General features: G+C 45.2%; 1 protein-coding gene across 1 annotated transcript in view; it reads right to left on the reverse strand.

Annotated features, from left to right (window-relative positions):
* Nucleotides 1-270: 270 nt before the first annotated feature.
* Nucleotides 271-18,982, reverse strand: part of daglb (diacylglycerol lipase, beta) — a 56,890-nt gene continuing 38,178 nt past the window's right edge. Inside the window, exons 9-14 of the mRNA XM_072269155.1 lie at nucleotides 17,181-17,261; nucleotides 10,951-11,078; nucleotides 9,609-9,677; nucleotides 9,439-9,511; nucleotides 8,821-9,074; nucleotides 271-3,360 (exon numbers count right to left, since the gene is read on the reverse strand). Of these exons, the coding sequence (XP_072125256.1) occupies nucleotides 3,162-3,360; nucleotides 8,821-9,074; nucleotides 9,439-9,511; nucleotides 9,609-9,677; nucleotides 10,951-11,078; nucleotides 17,181-17,261 (804 nt within the window). The 3' untranslated portion in view covers nucleotides 271-3,161. The remainder of the gene's footprint in view (nucleotides 3,361-8,820; nucleotides 9,075-9,438; nucleotides 9,512-9,608; nucleotides 9,678-10,950; nucleotides 11,079-17,180; nucleotides 17,262-18,982) is intronic.

An 18,982-nucleotide genomic window follows, 5' to 3' on the forward strand; every position in this document is an offset into this window, starting at 1 on the left:
GAGGAAGCAGACAGTGGCAGAAACTGAACTCTCGTGAACTGGTTACATTAACCGCTTTGCTCCCACATCGCAGTTCCAACAGCGCAGCCAGGCTTAGCTGAGGAGGAGAGGTTACCCTGAGCAGGAAGGGTCCCCCGACTCACTCCCACCCCCCACAACACCAGTTAATCCAAGAATAAACTGACAATTCAAAACCACAAGAGATTCTGCAGATCCTGGAAATCCAGTGCAGGAGGAACTCAGCACAGACTCTTCATCAGGACAATTCGATCAGCTTAGAAAACATCGTTTGGCAACTTTATTTTGTACATTGGCTGGAATGATGTACATTGCAGTTTTCAATATTTACAGAACAGGATTAAGTATCACTTGATTCACACAGCTTTAGAATCCATTAGTGGCACTCATTGTAAAAAAAAAGTTGTACACAAACTCTCAAACTCTTGGGCTTTGATAAATAAAGTTAGAAGCAAACTTGTCATAATTACTTATTTATGCAGATTACAAAAATCAGCTGCTTAACAAACACATGGCTATGTGCTGTGTGCTTGTGATAATACGTTTTGCACCTTAGCCCCAGAGAAACACTGTTTTGTTTGGTTATATTCATGTACAGTTGAATGATAATTAAACTTGAGCATTGTGAAAAGTGAGTTGGGGGTGACTGAACAGGAGGGCTGGAACCAGGGTTTCTGATGTGGGCAACCTGTGATGTCAGTAGCCATAAGTACCAGCACCGAGTCTCTCAACTTCCCGTGGTGATCGCGGCTGACGCTGCCATAAGGAACAAAATGAGAAGCAGCCGAGCTGAGCAGCAATGACCAACATCTGCTGGGGTAGTCAGCAGGCTGAATCTAACTGCAGCAAAAAAGTCGCTCGGTGAAGTTGTTGCGCCAAGTCACCACAACTCAAAAATGCCCTGGCCAACTCCAAGGTTCTCAGTGTTGAACTCTGCCGTGGAATGGCCCAAGCCCGGCTGTGAAAGGCGTGCTAGCAACCCCATCCCATAAAAACCCAGAACTACGTAAACCCCATCCACATGGGGGGGGGGGGGAATGATCTTCACCGAGAGGACGTATGAATTTGTGTGGTGAAAGTGGAAGCCACAGAGCCAATCAACCTTCTACCAGCCCAGGACCCTGGCAAGCTGCTGTTGGCTCCCTATGCCCCAGTTGGGGTAATGGGCTTAAAAAGCATGAAGTTGATATGCCACGTCACCACAGCTCAACAATCCCCCAGCTCCAGAGGTTCGCAGTGTTGGGAACTTTCAGTGTCCTTGGTTCAGTTCTTCATTGAGAGCAACACTACCAGAGTGCAAGGTTTTCCCACAGGCAGCTCGGCCTTGATACTTGTACCACTGGTCTACGGCACAGAACGTCCCAGCCCACACAGTCAGAACGAGTTTACTGCCAATATCCCCGCTCAGCCTGCGAGATATCGTCACAGCCAAGCAAGCTTCATGAGCTGAGACTGGCACAGGGGTCCTGTCTTAGGGTTTGACCATGGCTACTTTGACTCAATTTTCCTATTAAGAATGCTGTCTGTGATATTTCAACAGGTAAGAATGAAAAAAAAGGTGAAGATTTCTGGGTAGAAATGCTCATGGTGAGATATATATATAATCTTGAATCTTAAACAATCTTGAGATGAGGATGAAAGCACAGAGGTGAAAGTTCAGGGTAGGTAGCCCATGGTGAGAGCTATCACACAAGTCAGCAGTAAGGCACTGGAGAGTTTAAAAGCTTCCACAATCCCCACACAAACCGGTGCCCAAAGCCTCTCCACACCTTTGGTTATTGGGTCCATGGAGTGAAGCAGCAGGCAGCCAGAGGCCTGGTTTACTGTGAACAAGCATCTGCCCTCCTGCAAGCTTTGGATATCACCCCCACCTCTCCGCAGGCATGAAGACAGGGGATCAAACACCAGAAACCTCCTCGGGATCAAGGTTCCTGGCCACAAGATTTCACAGGGAATGGATTGCACAATTCCCATGGCCAACACTGGACTCCAGCACCAGAGCACTCCAGGAAAGCAAATACTTCACGACATTGGCCAGTGGAAGAGTACCTGCTCCCTTGGGTACTGAGTACACAGGGTGGAGATCTCAATCCATGGGTACTGAAGCACACAGAGGGTGGATAAAAATAGAAACAGCACCTAACACCCGAGACAGAAGGACTCGGTGCTCTGTGGCTCTACCCTGGACTGATATTACACACAAGGTTTGCAGTATCTGCAGTTTCATTCCTCCCGCCCCCCCCCCCATAAATAACTATTAAAGAGGAATTGGGCTCAGACTGGACAGTTGCCAAGGCAACAATCCCAAACAGGATCCGAAAAGTGAAGTGCTGAGTACAGAAACTATAGTGGCGCAGGGCTGGAGGTTGAAGAGTGGTTACTGAATCAGAGGGGCCAGTTTTAGTAACTGCAATAATGACACAACAAACCAGCTGGATGTACAACATCTGTCTTCCTCTTGCCCTCCCCCTTGTGCATTTTAATATTCCAATTACGTTTCTTATCCCTTTTTAACTATTTAAAACCATTTCAACCTATTACTTTCCAACGAGGGCACCCAGCAAGCAAAGACAACAGGGCCCACATCCCACCAGCAAGCCTCAGACCAAACTGGAAAGGGAACATCGATCATCTCAGCCACCCACCAGAGGGCTGTGAGCAGAGGAAACACACCAACCTCACCGGGCAGGGAGAGCAGCCAGTGCCTGCACCCCAAACCCATCACCAAGTTGCGGAAATAATTATATAAATATATATTCATCCTACAATATGGATTGATTCATTCAGGTTCATATGTTACACTACTCACATAAACTCCACTTCGAGAGATCGGAAAAGAAGTTCTGGCCTAGGACATCCTAATAGTTCTTTTTGGGAGATCTCTTCAATCTCCTCAGCTTACCATCATTACAAGGTGCTTCAGGTTAATACAGATAATCAGATCCATTATGTTGTCCTAAGTGAATATCATCACCAATTCAGTGTCTTTATGAAAGAAAACACCCAGAACGTTGGAGACAGGCGCGAGGAGCCCACACAGCAGGGGTACAGAGAAACAATCTTGTTGTGCAGGTCCCACCGCGGCCGCGGGTTACACTGTCCAGCTCTCTCCCAGCATGCTCCACTCTCTTTAAAGGGCTCAGCTAGGCGGGGAGGGTCTCACTCGGCGTAGCGTCAGGCGAGGGGCAGAGGGGATGAGGAGTCTCTTGCGTTAGATCCTGTAGGACATTCAACAGCAAATCTGGCATGTGATCCGTTAACATCTTGGGGCTGATGAGGATCTTGCCGAAGGAAGAGGAATCACTCCACACGGCGTGGTACTTCACCTTGGAAAAGCACAGGCTAGACGGAGACAGCGAGAGAGAGGGAGGAATAAATTAAGATTAAAGATTAGCTTTATTTGTCACGTGTACGGTACATCAAAACATCCAGTGAAATGTGTCGTTCGCATCAACGACCAACAGTCCGAGGAGGTGCTGAGGGCAGCCTGAAAGTGTTGCCCTGCTTTCAGCATCAACACAGCATGTCTACAACTTACTTCTGGAGCCTCCGACCAGAGGCCACAGCCTCAGAATAGGATGTCCTTTTAGAATGGAGATGAGGGGGAATTTCTTCAGCCAGATGGTGGTGAATCTGTGGAATTCACTGCCACAGGCAGCAGTGGAGGCCAAGCTGCTGGGTGTATTTAAGGTGAAGGTTGATAGGTTCTTGATTAGTCAGGGCGTGCAAGGTGAAGACAGCAGAATGGGGTTGAGAAGTTAACAGATCAGCTCATGAAATGGCACAGCAGACTAGATGGACGAAATGACCTAATTCTTCCACTTCAGCTTACGGTCTTAACTTACTAACCCAAAAATCACACTCAGAATATTGTGTTCAGTTCTGGTCGCCTCATCGTAGGAAAGATGTGGAGATTTTAGAGAGGGTGCAGAGGAGATTTACTAGGATGCTCCCAGAGAGCATGTCTTATGAGGATAGGTTGAGCGAGCTAGGGGTTTTCTCTTTGGAACAAAGGAGGATGCGAGGTGACTTGATAGAGGTGGACAAGATGATCAGAGGCATAGACTGAATGGACAGCCAGAGACTTTTTCCTAGGACGGCAATATGCAAAGCCAGAGAACGTTGGTTTAAGGTTAGCAGAGGAAAGTTTAGTAAGAAAAATGGAAGATTATGGGCTGTGCAGGAGGGAAGATTAGATTGATTGTGGATCAATACAACATCACTGTCTAAAGGGCAACATTGTACTATGCTAAACTGGTCTATTAGGCTTGTGCAAGAATATCTATCAAGGAACCCCACTATTCAAAGCCCCTTTCTCACTGCCATCAGGGAGCTGGTACAGGAGCCTCAGGACCCTCACCACCAGGAACGGTTACTACCCCTCCACTATCAGGCTCTTGAACCAAAGGGGATAACCTCACTCGCTCCATCACTCATTTGCCACAACCTACAGACTCACTTTCAAGCATTCCTTATCTCATGTTCCAATATTTGTTGCTTATTTATTTATTATTCTTAATATTTCTTTCTCTTTCTTGCACAGTTGGTTGGTTGCCTTTAGCACATTGGTTGTTTGTCCATCTTGGGTGTGGTTTTCGTTGATCCTGTTGTGGTTTTTCCTACTTACTGAGTATGCTCACAAGAAAATGAATCTCAGGGATCAATACGGTGACACATGTACTTTGTTAATAAATTTACTTATTTAGCGATACAGAGTCACACCACCCAGGCAACCCCCGACAACCCCACTTTACTCAGCAGTGCTGCTGCTGTTGAACGGATTGAGGAGGCCTCATGCAGGTTCAGGAGCGAGAGGCTTTTTTTTTAAAAAAAAAGCTTTTGTAGGATTTTTGCTTTTTAATCGGCAGCACAATCACGATTCATTAGTGAGGACAAATAAAAATAAGGCAGGGAGTATTGTGTGCAGTTTTGGTCACCAAATTACAGGAAGGATATAAATAAGGTTGAAAGAGTGCAGAGAAGGTTTACAAGGATGCTGCCGGGACTTGAGAAACTCAGTTACAGAGAAAGGTTGAATAGGTTAGGACTTTATTCCCTGGAGCATAGAAGAATGAGGGGAGATTTGATAGAGGTATATAAAATTATGATGGGTATAGATAGAGTGAATGCAAGCAGGCTTTTTCCACTGAGGCAAGGGGAGAAAAAAACCAGAGGACATGGGTTAAGGGTGAGGGGGGAAAAGTTTAAAGGGAACATTAGGGGAGGGGCTTCTTCACACAGAGTGGTGGGAGCGTGGAATGAGCTGCCAGATGAAGGGGTAAATGCGGGCTCACTTTTAACATTTAAGAAAAACTTGGACAGATACATGGATGAGAGGTGTATGGAGGGATATGGTCCAGGTGCAGGTCAGTGGGACTCGGCAGAAAAATGGTTCGGCACAGCCAAGAGGGGCCAAAAGGCCTGATTCAGTGCTGTAATATTCTATGGTTCTATGGACAAGTGGAAGCGGCCATTGTTGGTATGGACCAGTGTTAGAGTGAGGAAGCTTTGGGTCATCAGGCTTCAGTGAGAACAGGCCTGGATGAGGCAATATGTGGTAAGTTTCTTCTTTTTCATTATTCATCTGTTAGTCCATAGATACAGCAGTGAAGATGGCTCTAGGGGCTGTGTTGTGTTTTGTGTGAGATGTGGGAATTCTGGGATACCTCTGGCCTCCCGGATAACCAGATCTGCACCGAGCTGCAGCTCCTCGGAGAACGTGTCAGGGAACTGGACCTGCAGCTCATATAGGAAACCGAGGTGGAGACAGACAGGAGCTAAAGGGAGGGAGCAGGATCGCAGGAGGCAGGTAAATGGGTGACTGTCAGGAGAGGGAAGGGAAATGGGCAGGTAGTACAGAGTATCCCTGCGGCTGTTTCCCTCAATAATAAGTACACTGTCTTGGATACTGTTGAGGGGGATGACTTACTGGGATGGAAGGGCGAGAGCAAGTAGATCTTTGGCGCTGTGGCTCAGAAGAGAGGGGAAAGAGAACTGCAGTAGTAATAGGGGATTCCATAGTTAGAGGAGGAGACACAAGATTCTGTGGACGTAATAGAGACACATGGATGGTATGTTATCTCCCAGGTGCCAGGGTGAGGCATGTCTTGGATCGGGTCCACGACGTTTTAAATGAGAAGGGAGAGCAGTCAGAAGTCTTGGTACATATTGGCACCAATGACGTAGCTAGGAAAAGCAAAGAGCTCCTAAAGGCAGTTAGAGAAAGATGTAAAGCAGAACCTCTGGATTGCTGCTTGTGGCATACAAATGTGTGGCTAAGAAACTGGTGCAGAGGGCAGGGGTTTCAGATTTCTGAATCATTGGGATCTCTTCTGGAGAAGGTATGACCTGTACAAAAAGGACATGCTACAGTTGAACCTGAGGGGACCAATATCCTTGTGGGCAGGTTTGCTAGAGCTGTTGGGGAGGGATTAAACTAATTTGGCAGAGGTACAGGAATTGCAGTGATCGGGCTGAGGGTGGGGCAGTTGACATACAACAAGACTTTGAGGAAGAACAGGCAGATGATAGGGCAAAATTGCAGTCAGTGGGATGAGATGCAGTGTAACAGGGAGACAAAATTGAAAAGAGTGACAAATATAGGACAGAAGGTGTTATATTTGAATGCATGCAATGTACAGAATAAGGCTGATGATCTTGTAGTGCAGTTAGAGATCGTCAGGTATGATGGTGTGGGCATCTCCGAGTCGTGGCTGAAAGAAGATTATAGTTGGGAACTTAACGTCCAAGGACTCAGATTGTTTGAAAGGACAGGCAGGTAGGTAGAGGGTGTGGTGTGGCTCTGTTGGTAAAAAAGTAAAATCAAATCCTTAGAAAGTGGTGACATAGGATTGGAAGATGTAGAATCCTTGTGGATAGTTAAGAAACTGCAAGGGTAAAAAGATCCTGATGGGAGTTATATTCAGGCCTCCGAACAGGGACGACAGACGACCAGAAATAGCTGGAGTTCCTGGGAGCATTCGGAAGGCACAGGTTCCAAAGATGAAGTAGTATTCTAAAGGCTGTGGCTGACAAAATCAACGTAAAGGCAAAAGAGAGGGCATACAAGCGAGCAAGAATTAGTGGTAAGTTAGAGAACTGGGAAGCTTTTAAAAACCAATAGTAAGCAATGAAAAAGCCACAAGGGGGAAAAAGATGAAATATGAAGGTAAACAAACCAACAATATCAAAGAGGATGCCAGGATTTTTTTTCAGATATACACTGCCTATAAAAGTATTCAGACCCCTTGGAAGTTTTCATGTTTTATTGTTTTACAACATTGAATCACAGTGGATTTAATTTGGCTTTTCTGACACCAATAAACAGAAAAAGACTCTTTTGTGTCAAAGTGAAAACAGATCTCTAAAGAGTAATCTAAATTAATTACAAATATAAAACACAAAATAATTGATTGCATAAATATTCACCTCTATTAACATGACACACTAAATCATCACTAGTGCAGGCAATTGGTTTTAGAAATCAATCTAAAACCCACCATGTGCAGTCAAAGTGTTTCAGTGCTGTGGGGATGCTTCACTGCAGCAGGCCGCAGAAGGCTTGTGAAGGTAGGGGGTAAAATGAATGAGTAAAATACAGGAAAATCTTGGAGGATGCAGTCAGCAAGAGAACTGCAACTTGGGAGACTTGTTTTCCAGCAAGACAATGACCCCAAGCATAGAACCAAAACTACACAGGAATAGGTTAAAAAACAACAAAGTTAATGCCCTGGAGTGTCCTAGTCAGAGTCCAGACCTCAATCCAATTGAGGATTTGTGGTTGGACTTGAAAAAGGCTGTTCCCTCATGATCTTCATGCAATCTGATAGAGTTTGAGCAGTCTTGTAAAGAAGAATAGGGAAAGATAGCAGTTTCCAGATGTGCAAAGGTGTGTCTACTAAATACTGACTTGAAGGGGGTAAATACTTATATAATCTATTATTTTGTTTGTGTTTTATATTTGTAATTAACTTAAATCACTTTATAGAGATCTGTTTTTGCTTTGACACGAAAGAGTCTTTTTCTGTTGATCAGTGCCAAAAAAGAAGCCAAATTAAATCCACTATGATTCAATGTGGTAACACAATAAAACATGAAAACTTCCAAGGGGTAAATACTTTTTATAGGCAGTGTACAAAGAGTGAAGAGGTGAGGGTGGATATCAGAACATTGGAAAATGACATTGGAGAGGTGGTAATAGGGGACAAGGAAATGACAGATGAACTGAGTAAATATTTTGCACCAGTCTTCACTGCGGAAGACAACAGCAGTATACCGGAAGTTTGAGAACGTTAGCGGGCAGAGTGAGTGCAGTAGCAATTACTAGGAAGAAGGTGCTCAGGAAATTGAAAGGTCTGAAGGTAGATAAATTACCTGGATTAGATGGACTACACCCCAGGGTTCTGAAAGAGGTGGCTGAAGAGATTGTGGACGCTTTAGTAATGATCTTTCAAGAATCAATAGATTCTGGCATGGTTCCGGAGGTCTGGAAAATTGCAAATGTCACTCCGCTCTTCAAGAAGGGAGGGTGGCAGGTTAGCCTGATCTCAGATGTGGGGAAGATGTTGAAGTCGATTAAGGATGTGATTTCATGGTGTTTGGAGCACATGATAAAATAGGTCAAAGTCAGCATTCACACTGATTCTCCTCAATCTTGCCTGACGAATCTGTTAGAATTCTTTGAGGAAATAACAACCAGGCGAGATAAAGGAGAATCGGCGAATGCTATGTACTTGGAATTTGGCCACTTGGGGCCCATCTTGAACTTGGACTGAAGACGGTGAAGCGGAATGGCTAACTCACCATCCGGTGCTGGTCTCCTCCCTGATGTGAATGACCCTTCCCGGCAGGAAGAGGGGTGGCCCTCGGAAGGGCGATCCCGGAGGCGACACGTCGGAGGTGAAGCTACTGGAATTGGAGTGGCCGCTCCGCAGGGTGTGCTCAGCCAGCAGCGGCTGGCTCAGCTGGGCCCGGTGCTCTCTGTCCAGCTCGGTGGGGAAGCCTCCCGGGTCTCCGCCGAAGACTTCGTACCAGCAGCCCCGCAGGAGAATCTGATACTGGAGGGGAGAACAGTTAATGAGGCAAGATCTCCCTCAGTTATGTCATAGAGCACTAAAGCATCGGTTAGAGAATAACAAAATTGGGATAAGTACGTATAGATAGGGTAAATGCAATCAGGCTTTCCCACTGAGGCTGACACACTAGTCAGAATCAGGTTTAATATCACAGACAGATGTTGTGAAATTTGTGGTTTTGATTTTTGAAATACTTAATAATAAAAACTCCTAAATTACAATTGAGTGGCAGGTGAAGGAGGTGTAAGGTGCTCCCTCCCTTCGCTTGCCTGCAGGTCACCTGTAACACCTGCTCACACCTCCACCCGCCCAGGGTCACGTGAAGCCACGGTGAACACCTCAATACCTTGGGCCGATTGCAGTGAGCGACAATCCGCAGTATTCGTTTCTTCAGGTCCTCGATGTTGGGCAGGCTCAGCCTGGGCAAGAGGAAATGAAAGCAGGTGTCAGGACAGCAGTCGGGGCACCCGAGCACAAAACCAGCTGAGCTGAAGCGTGCGGAAGTGGTGAACTCACCTTGGGATGAGATCTCTGCCCAAAACGACAGACAGGACAAACCCTCTGCTGTAATCGGCCAGCGCTTTACTGTAAAACAAAACCAGTTTCCCTGCGTTAGCACGGAGGCGAAGATTGCAGCTGCCATTGGTTTATTTAGTAACAGACCACTCTGGCCCTGCCCAGTGCCCGACGAACCCAATTCAGCCCTAACCTGATCACAGGACAATTAGCAACAACCAATTAGCTTACCCAGTAAGACCTTGGGCTGTAGGAGGAAACTGGAGCACCTGGGGGAATGTATTGACTCCTTACAGATGACACCGGAATTGTACCCCAAAGCCCTGAGCCGTGATTGCATTGTGCTAACGGCCGCGCTACTGTGGAACCCAACTTGTTAACTCTGATGGAAAGGAATGAGGCAGACGCCCTTGGTAAATCTGGATTCCGGAGGAACCATGTTCAGATGAAGGGTGATGTTAAAGAGATTGGCTTTATTTGTCACATGTACATTGAAACAGAGTCAGTGAAATGTGCATCGACAAGCAACACAGTCTGAGGATGTGCTGGGGGAAGCCGCAAGTGTTGCCATAATTCCAGTGCCAACAGAGCACATCCACAACTCTAATCCTAAACCAGGTTCCATTATGTACAGCTACAGGGATGGGAAGGGTAGAGGGATATGGTCTATATTATAATAAATAAAATTAATATATAGTGCAAAAGAGGAATAGTGAGGTACAGTTCATGAACCCTTCATAGATCTGATGGCAGAAGCTGTTCCTGAATTGTTGAGTGTGTGCCTTCAGGCTCCTGTACCTCCTCCCTGATGGTAGCAGTGAGAAGAGGGCATGTCCTGGGAGGTTGGGGTCCTTAATGATGGAATAATAATAATTTTCAGGTGAATCTGCAGAAAGGCACAATATCAAACATCACTAGAACAGTCTGAATGTTCCTAGCAATTGAGAAATGAGTGTGCTTGGCCTCAGATTTTACCAGCTTGAGCTGAGAAATAGTAAAAATACAATAATAATAATGGATTAACGTTAATGTTTAACGATGAACTAGCCAGGGGCCTGTTTCTATGACTATACTCAGTTACAATTCCACAATCGACCCAAGACAAGCACAGAGTCCCCAAGTTAACATCAACTAGGACCATAAGTCAAAAGAGCAGAATTTGGCCATTTGGCCCATCGAGTCTGCTCTGCCGATTTATTACCCCCCTCTACCCCATTCTCCCTGTAACCCTCGACACCCTCCCTGATCAGGTGCCTATCAGCCTGCGCTGCAACTGGATGTGGCCACACAGAGTGCCCGAGTAACCGTGGGATGTCCCACTTGCGTTTGTCCCCTGCCTCACCTCAGCAGCCCTCCTGGCGGCGAGAAGGCGTAGCAGCGCAGCGTCGGGAATGAGGCGTGAAGCATGATGGCGAGGACAGCGGCAGTGCCTGCACCCAGACTGTGACCGGTCGCCACCAACTTGTACTCCTAAGGAGAGACGCAGGCTTAGTCTGACAGCACACAACAGATTCCGATTCCTTTACTTATCACACGGACATCGAAACAGACAGTGAGATGTGCCGTTTGCAACAGTAAACAACACAACCTAACGGTGAGCTCACCCACATTCTGGCGTCAACGGTCCATGCCCACAATGTTCAGAACAACGGAAACAACAACAGCAGCAAAACAAACCCCTTGGACTGAGGACGCCAAATTGTTTGGTCTATTTAAATGGACATTGTGATCAGTCAGGGTGTGAAAGGTTAGGGGGAGAAGGCAGGTGAATGGGGTTGAGAGGGATAATAAATCAGACATGTTGGAATGGTAGTGCAGACTTGATGGACTGAATGGCCTAATTCTGATTTTGTGTTTTATGATCTTCCTCACCCCACAACCATCACCCAGCCCCACTCACTCATACAGTCAGGCATCCAACCACAGGACAAGCAACCCCCGAACCCCCAGTGGCCTCTCAGGTGCCAGGCCTCTGAACCCACCACCCCCACCCCCCCAGTGGCCTCACAGCCCTCTGACCACCCCTCCCCCCACCCCGAGTGGTCTCGCAGACGTCAGCCCTCTGACCCCCCCGACCCCAGTGGCCTCGAAGTTGTTGGGCCTCCGAATCCCCCCTCCCCACCCAAAATGGCCTTGCAGATGTCGGGCCTCTGACTTCCCCAACAGACTGGCAGACTTCTGGCCTGATTCCCTAGTGGGCTTGCCAGCTCACCAGCCCTCAGTCACTCTTCCTGCAAGGACCTCTGATCTCAGAACCCGCTGGCCTGGGGGACAGGGGCTTGCTGACTTGGAAGCTGGGGAGGGCCCATCAATCCTTGTCCACACTGGTTGGCATGTGCAAGTCGACATCCGTCCATGGGGATCACTGGTCTTTGGACTGGACTCTGGTCTAACCCCAAACTGATCCACATCTCTGACCTTTGAACCCTAATTCCTTCACAAAACCATTATAAACTACTGTAACTCCGAGCTACAACCCAAGTCAGAGTAAACGGCCGAGACCAGGCTGTCACGAGGATCTCACACCAAGGGGAAGGCAGACCCCGGAAACAGAAGGATCTGGAATTGCATCCTGTCTCAGCACCCGGCTGTGGGTCACTGTCACAGGCAAGAAATCCACTTTCATGGGCAACACACGCAAAATGCAGCAGCGATGGAGATGAAGAAAGAGCCGACACTTCCAGCTGAAGCACTTCATCCGGACCGGAAAGGAAGGGGGAAGAAGGTGGGGGGAGGGAGGACAAATTGGCGGGTGATGGGTGAAACCAGGTGAGGGAGAAGGTGGGTGGGTAGATGGAGTAAGAAACAGGGAGGTCAAAAGGGTAAAGGGCTGGAGGAGGAGGCAGGAGAGGAGACTTGACCTTGGGAGAAAGGGGAGGGGGGAAACCAGAGGAGAGGAGATGGGTAGGTGAAGAATAAGGATGAGAGGGGAACCAGAACAGGAAATGGAAAAGAGGGAGGAGGGAAAATTACTGGAAGTTGGAGAAATCGATGTTCATGCCTGATAGGGGCAGCAGGCTGAGGGTAGCAGACACCAACAGAATCAACAAACTCATTCGTAAGGCCAGTGATGTTGTGGGGATGGAACTGGACTCTCTGACGGTGGTGTCTGAAAAGAGGATGCTGTCCAAGTTGCATGCCATCTTAGACAGTGTCTCCCATCCACTACATAATGTACTGGGTGGGCACAGGAGTATATTCAGCCAGAGACTCATTCCACCGAGATGCAACACAGAGCGTCATAGGAAGTCATTCCTGCCTGTGGCCATCAAACTTTACAACCCCTCGCTTGGAGGGTCAGACACCCTGAGCCAATAGGCTGGTCCTGGACTTATTTCCTGGCATAATTTACATATTACTATTTAACTATTTATGGTTTTATTACTATTTGTTACTTATGGTGCAACTGTAATGAAAACCAATTTCCCTTGGGATCAATAAAGTATGACTATAGACAAAAGGACTAGTTTCGATAGGCACCTTGGTCAGTGTAGCTGAGTTGGGCTGAAGGGCCTGTTTCTGTCCTATACAACTCTATGAATCTGTAAGCAGGAGGATTAAATGCCTATTCCCTTCCCTTCCCTCCCCGAGCAGCAAGTGAACACTAGGGGGAAAATCTGCTGCTGGCCTTACACTTCTGGTTGTCTGTACTACTGCTACAGAGGGTGCTGGATACGGCCCAGTTCACACAGGGAAAGCCCTCCCCATCACTGAGCACATCTACAAGGAGCACTGCCACAGGAAAGCAGCCTCCATCATCAGGGTCTCCCACCATCCAGGCCACTACCACCACCGGAAAGGAGGTACAGGAGCCTTGGGTCCCAGACCACCAGGTTCAGGAGCAGTTATTATCCCTCAACCAGCATGGATAATTTCACTCACCTCAACTCTGCACTGATTCCACAACCTAAGGACTCACTTTCAAGGACCCTTCACGATTTATGTTCTCAGTATTAATGTTTATAGTTGCATGATTTGTCTTCTTCTGCGCACTGGTTGTTTCTGTTTTTAATTATATTTCGTGTTACAGGCCCTTCCAGCCCACTAAGCCATCCAACTACACCCCTGTGATCAATTCACCCTGGAACATCTGGACAGCAAACGTGCATACATCAGGATGCTCTTTATCGATTACAGTTCAGCATATAACACCATCTTCCCCTCAAATCTAATCAGTAAACTCCAATGGGTTTCAATACCCCTTACGCAATTGGATCCTGGATTTGATAGAGGTGTACAAGATAATAAGAGGAATAGATAGAGTGGATAGCCAGCGCCTCTTCCCCAGGGCACCACTGCTCAATACAAGAGGACATGGCTTTAAGGTAAGGGGTGAGAAGTTCAAGGGGGATATTAGAGGAAGGTTTTTTACTCAGAGAGTGGTTGGTGCGTGGAATGCACTGCCTGAGTCAGTGGTGGAGGCAGATACACTAGTGAAGTTTAGGACACTACTAGACAGGTATATGGAGGAATTTAAGGTGGGTTATATGGGAGGCAGGGTTTGAGGGTCGGCACAACATTGTGGGCCGAAGGGCCTGTACTGTGCTGTACTATTCTATGTTCTATTTCTTCACTTGAAGACCCCATTCAGTCCGGATTGGCGAAAACACCTCCACAATCTCCATCAGCGCAGGGGCACCACAGGACGTGCACTTTGCCCCCTGCTGTACTCGCTTCACACCTATGACTGTGTGGTTAAGTACAGCTCCAACTCCAGATACAGGTTTGCTGACTGTGGGCTGTATCAAAGGGGGCCATGAGTCAGCACTGAAGAGGAGGACTGAAAACCTGGCTGAGTGCTGTAATAACAACAACCTCTCACTCAATGTCAATGTGTGTATTATCTACAATCAGTTCAAAGTGCTGGAGGAACTCAGAAGGCCAACTGATTGTAGACTGCAGGAGAGGGAAACCAGAGGTATATGAGCCAGTAATCAGAGGATCAGGGTGGAGGGGGTCAATAACTTTAAAATTCCTGGGTGTCACTATCTCACAGAACTGTCCTGGACCCATCAGATAGATATAATTGCAAAGAAAGCACGAAAGCACCTCCACTTCCTCAGGAGAGGGTGGACGTTCAGCATGTCATTGAAAACCTTGGCAAACTTCTAGAGATGTGTGGTGGAAAGTGTGCTGACTGGCTGCATTACGGCCTGCTATGGGAACACCAATGCCTTTGAGCAGAAAATCCTACAAAAGGTTGTGGATTTGGCCCAGTATATCATGTTGAACACATCTACATGAAACGTTGCTGTGGAAAAGCAGCATCCAGTGTCAATGATCCTCACCACCCAGGCCATGCTCTTTCCTCACTGCTGCCTTTGGGCAGGAGGTACAGGTAACTCAAGACTCTCGGCACCAGGTTCAAGAATAGTTACTACCTTTCAACCATCAGGCCCTTGAACAAAAGGGGATAACTACACTCATTTAAGGATTATTACCTTGTTATTTCATGCTTGTTACTTACTGCTATTTATGTGTCCACATTTGCAGAGTTTGTTTACAGATCCTGTTCTATAGATTTGCTGAGTATGCCGCAGAAGAAGAATCTCAGGGTTGTACATGGTAACATGATAGTAAATTTTACCCTGAACTTGTAAACCAGGTCTCTTTGGAATGTGCAGAGCACCCGGAGGAAACCCATGCAGTCACAGGGAGAACTTACAAACTTCTCACAGGCAGTAGGATTTGAACCCGGCTTGCTGGCGCCGTAAAGCATTCTGCTAACCACTACACTACTGTGCCGCGGTACTGTAGTTTTCATAAATTCTATTGTATTTCTTCAATTTCCAGTAATCGCCCCTGGAAATGAATCTCAAGGTAGTCTGTGGTGACAGATATGTACTTTGATAATAAATTTACTTTGAATTTGGACTTAAACTGAAGCAATCATTCTTGGGGCCACCGCAGTACCACAGCAGTTTATACAACACTACTACAGCTCAGGTGTCGGAATTCAGAGTTCAATCCCAGCGTCGCCTGTACCTCCTCTCCGAGGAACGTGTGGGTTTTCTCCAGGTGTTCTGGTGTCCTCTCACCGCCTAAAGATGTACCGGTTAGTAGGTTAATTGATCATTGTAAATTGTCCAGTGATTAGGTTGGGGTTAAATTAGGGTTGTCGAGGGTTGCTAGGGTGGCGTGGCTCGAAGGGTTCTGCGCTTAGACAGAAAGTCTCTTTGCATGCAGAATGATCATAAATAACTCCTTCAGTGCAGCAAAGTACATAGGTTAACATTCAGCTGCTTAAAGGGAAGTCCCTTAAAGAAATTCCAGGAAGCTCTCCACAAAGGAATTGGTTTAATCATTTACAGACCACACTAAGGACGAACAAATACAAAGACATGAGGAGGAGTTTCGGGAACTGGATAACTTGGGCCTGCAGTCAAATGAAGGCCTGGTTTCGTGTTTATAGGGGTTGCCAGGAGAGTGACCTGACCTTTTAAATTCAGGTATAGAACCAGAATAAAGAGTTCTTTTTTTAAAAAATAATTATCCATGTTACACTAAGATCTAATATCCTCCCCCAAGAGGATGTGAACACAGATTTAATGGCTGTTTACAGCAGGCATTTTAAGTACTTGAAGATCACAGGGCTGTTGGGTGGCGGGGAGGCAAAGAGTAGGATTAACTGGAGGCCCAGAGGCAGCCTGTCTTGTGATTGGAGGAGAGGGAGAGCGTGTGGGGGGGGGGGGGAGGAGGAGGGAGAAAGAGAGAGAGAGAATGAGAGAACATTCAATTATAAAGAATAATAAAAAAAATAAAGTTAGAGGTCAGAGTACAAGTGTGGAATATAATGTGCATAAATCCATGAATACCAGCATGTACTTGCAATGAAATCAGCATGATAAAAAGTGGTTTAAAGTGTTCACAGTGCAGTGCAGTAACAGGGGTAATAACTAGAGGAGGGAGGGGGCTAACTAGATTAACTGCCTGGCGGAAGAAACTTTTAAGATGGAGTGAAATTTTTGTTTTAATAGCTTCGTAATGCTTTCCAGAAGGGAGTTTAGGAAAAGGCAGTTTGCAGAGTAGGTAGTGTCCATCATGACTTTTCCTGCCCAGTTCATTGTCCTGGACACATGCAAGTGTAGACTGCCTCAATGACCTTTTCTGTAGACCTAACAGTTTGCTTAGTTTTCATACACTGTGAGAGGACGCTGCACTAAACCAGACAGGGAATAGCTGATGAGAAGATGCTCTCTATGAAGGCAGTGTAGAATTGTACCAGTGCGTTCCAGGAAAGGTGGAACTTTATCTATCGTACAGTCACTGACAGAGAATGTTGTCATGCAGCTGTTGTACACAAAGACAACACTGCAGGCAGGCAAGGACAGGCAGAACAATTCACAACCTTTTCAGTAAGGAAACGACATTAACAACAATGTGTTTTCCTTAAAACAGGATCTGTGGATATCCTGCACTGACAGTGAAGAGAGCTCCAATAAACTTTGTTGGAACTGCAATTTGAGCTACAAAAGTGAACAAGATCCTGTCTGAACTCTCCCAGTTATGCACACCCAGCTATTCACAATAAACAGGCTAGGCAGGATGAAGATTTAACATTGACAGACTCACAGGAGCAACTGCAAAGGCTCGACTCAAAATCCCATCGTTCATCAGCTTCTTGTAGATATAAGTGGCCGCCTGGAGGATGCCCTGGAAAGAAACAGTTTCTGTGGGTTAGTTAATTGTGACAATGAATGAATGAAATTTATTTTGGTCAGTACAAACATAACAAAAAAGCATCATTTTCAACAATGATTTCATAGGACAAAATTACAACAGAAAAACATAGATATTCTTTAAAACAGACTGAAAGGGTGCAGGCTGAAGCTACAGCTTATTACATTTACCCCTCTTACTTACACAACAACATATTTGGCATCAATCATCACATCTGAACAAAAAAATTTCATAATCTTTTAACACAAAATCCAACTCCAAGTGTCCTGACGAAGTGTCTCAGCCTGAAACGTCGACTGTACCTCTTCCTAGAGATGCTGCCTGGCCTGCTGCGTTCACCAGCAACTTTGATGTGTGTTGCTTGAAATTCCAGCATCTGCAGTTTTCGTGTCCAAGTACCATTTATTTACATTACTCCCATTCATTTTAAATCATGTATTTTATAAGTGTTCATTAAATTATTTTTAAATAATTTTTTAAACTTGTAAAGTGTGGTGCATGTTTTTAAATTCTTACTACAACTGTTCCATTGATTCACCCTCTGACTGAAATACAATTTTTTACATTTCTTATCCTTTGTTTCTGAAATATACATGTTCCTCTCAAATCATGTTGACCTTCTCTCATCTTAAACAATCTTTGGATACTTTGCAGTAACTGTCCATTTTTTACTTTATACATAATTTGTATTATTTTAAAATCTACAAAATCTCTGAATTTTAAAGTGTTTAGTTGAATAAACAGTAGATTGGTTGGCTCATAATAACTTGTGTTATTTATAATTTGTATGACTTTCTTTTGGAGTAGAAAAATTGAGTTTGTATTTGTTTTGTATGTATTTCCCCATCCCTCTACACAATAAGTCATGTATGGGACTATAAGTGAACAGTATACTGTAATGTATACAAAGATTCCTGATTTAAGAAATCTTGTGCTTTGTACAGTATTGCAATAGATTTTGACATTTTTGCTTTGACATAATTTATATGTGGTTTCCAGCTTAATTTATTATCTATTACATTATCACTCCCAAACATTTTGTTTTAGATACCTTATCAATTTCAACATCATTTATTCCAAGTTCACTATATGAGTTTGGTACACGGTTTCCAGATATTATGAATTTAGTTTTACTTAGATTCAGTGATAATTTGTTAGTATCAAACCATTTCTTTATAATTTTTAGATCTTTCTCCACCGTATCCAAAAGTTGTTTCAGATGTTCCCCACTACAAAATATAGTTGTATCATCAGCAAATAATATACATTTTAATGTCTGAGAGACCATACATATATTGTTTATATACAAAATGAACAGCAATGGACCAAGCACTGAACCTTGTGGAACCCCACAAGTTACCCTCAAAAGTTTTGAATTCAAGTTGTTTGTAGGTACATATTGATACCTACTGAAACCTGCCTTCATGTGCCACCCCTCTAATACCATATCTTTCTAATTTTGTTAATAATAATTTATGGTCAATGGTGTCGTGTTTTTTTTTAAGATCAAGGAATATTCCCTCTGTTCATTTGTATTCATTTCTTTCTATAGCATTTGATATTTCTTCCACAAAATCTATTAATGCTATTGTAGTGGTTGTGTTTTTTCTGAAACCATATTGCTGTTCACAGAGTATATTATGTTTTGTTATGAAATCATGTAACCTTCTTACAAATATTTTGGAAAACTTTCA

This window comes from Mobula birostris, chromosome 9 (genome assembly GCF_030028105.1).
Source record: "Mobula birostris isolate sMobBir1 chromosome 9, sMobBir1.hap1, whole genome shotgun sequence".
In the NCBI taxonomy this organism is placed as follows: domain Eukaryota; kingdom Metazoa; phylum Chordata; class Chondrichthyes; order Myliobatiformes; family Myliobatidae; genus Mobula; species Mobula birostris.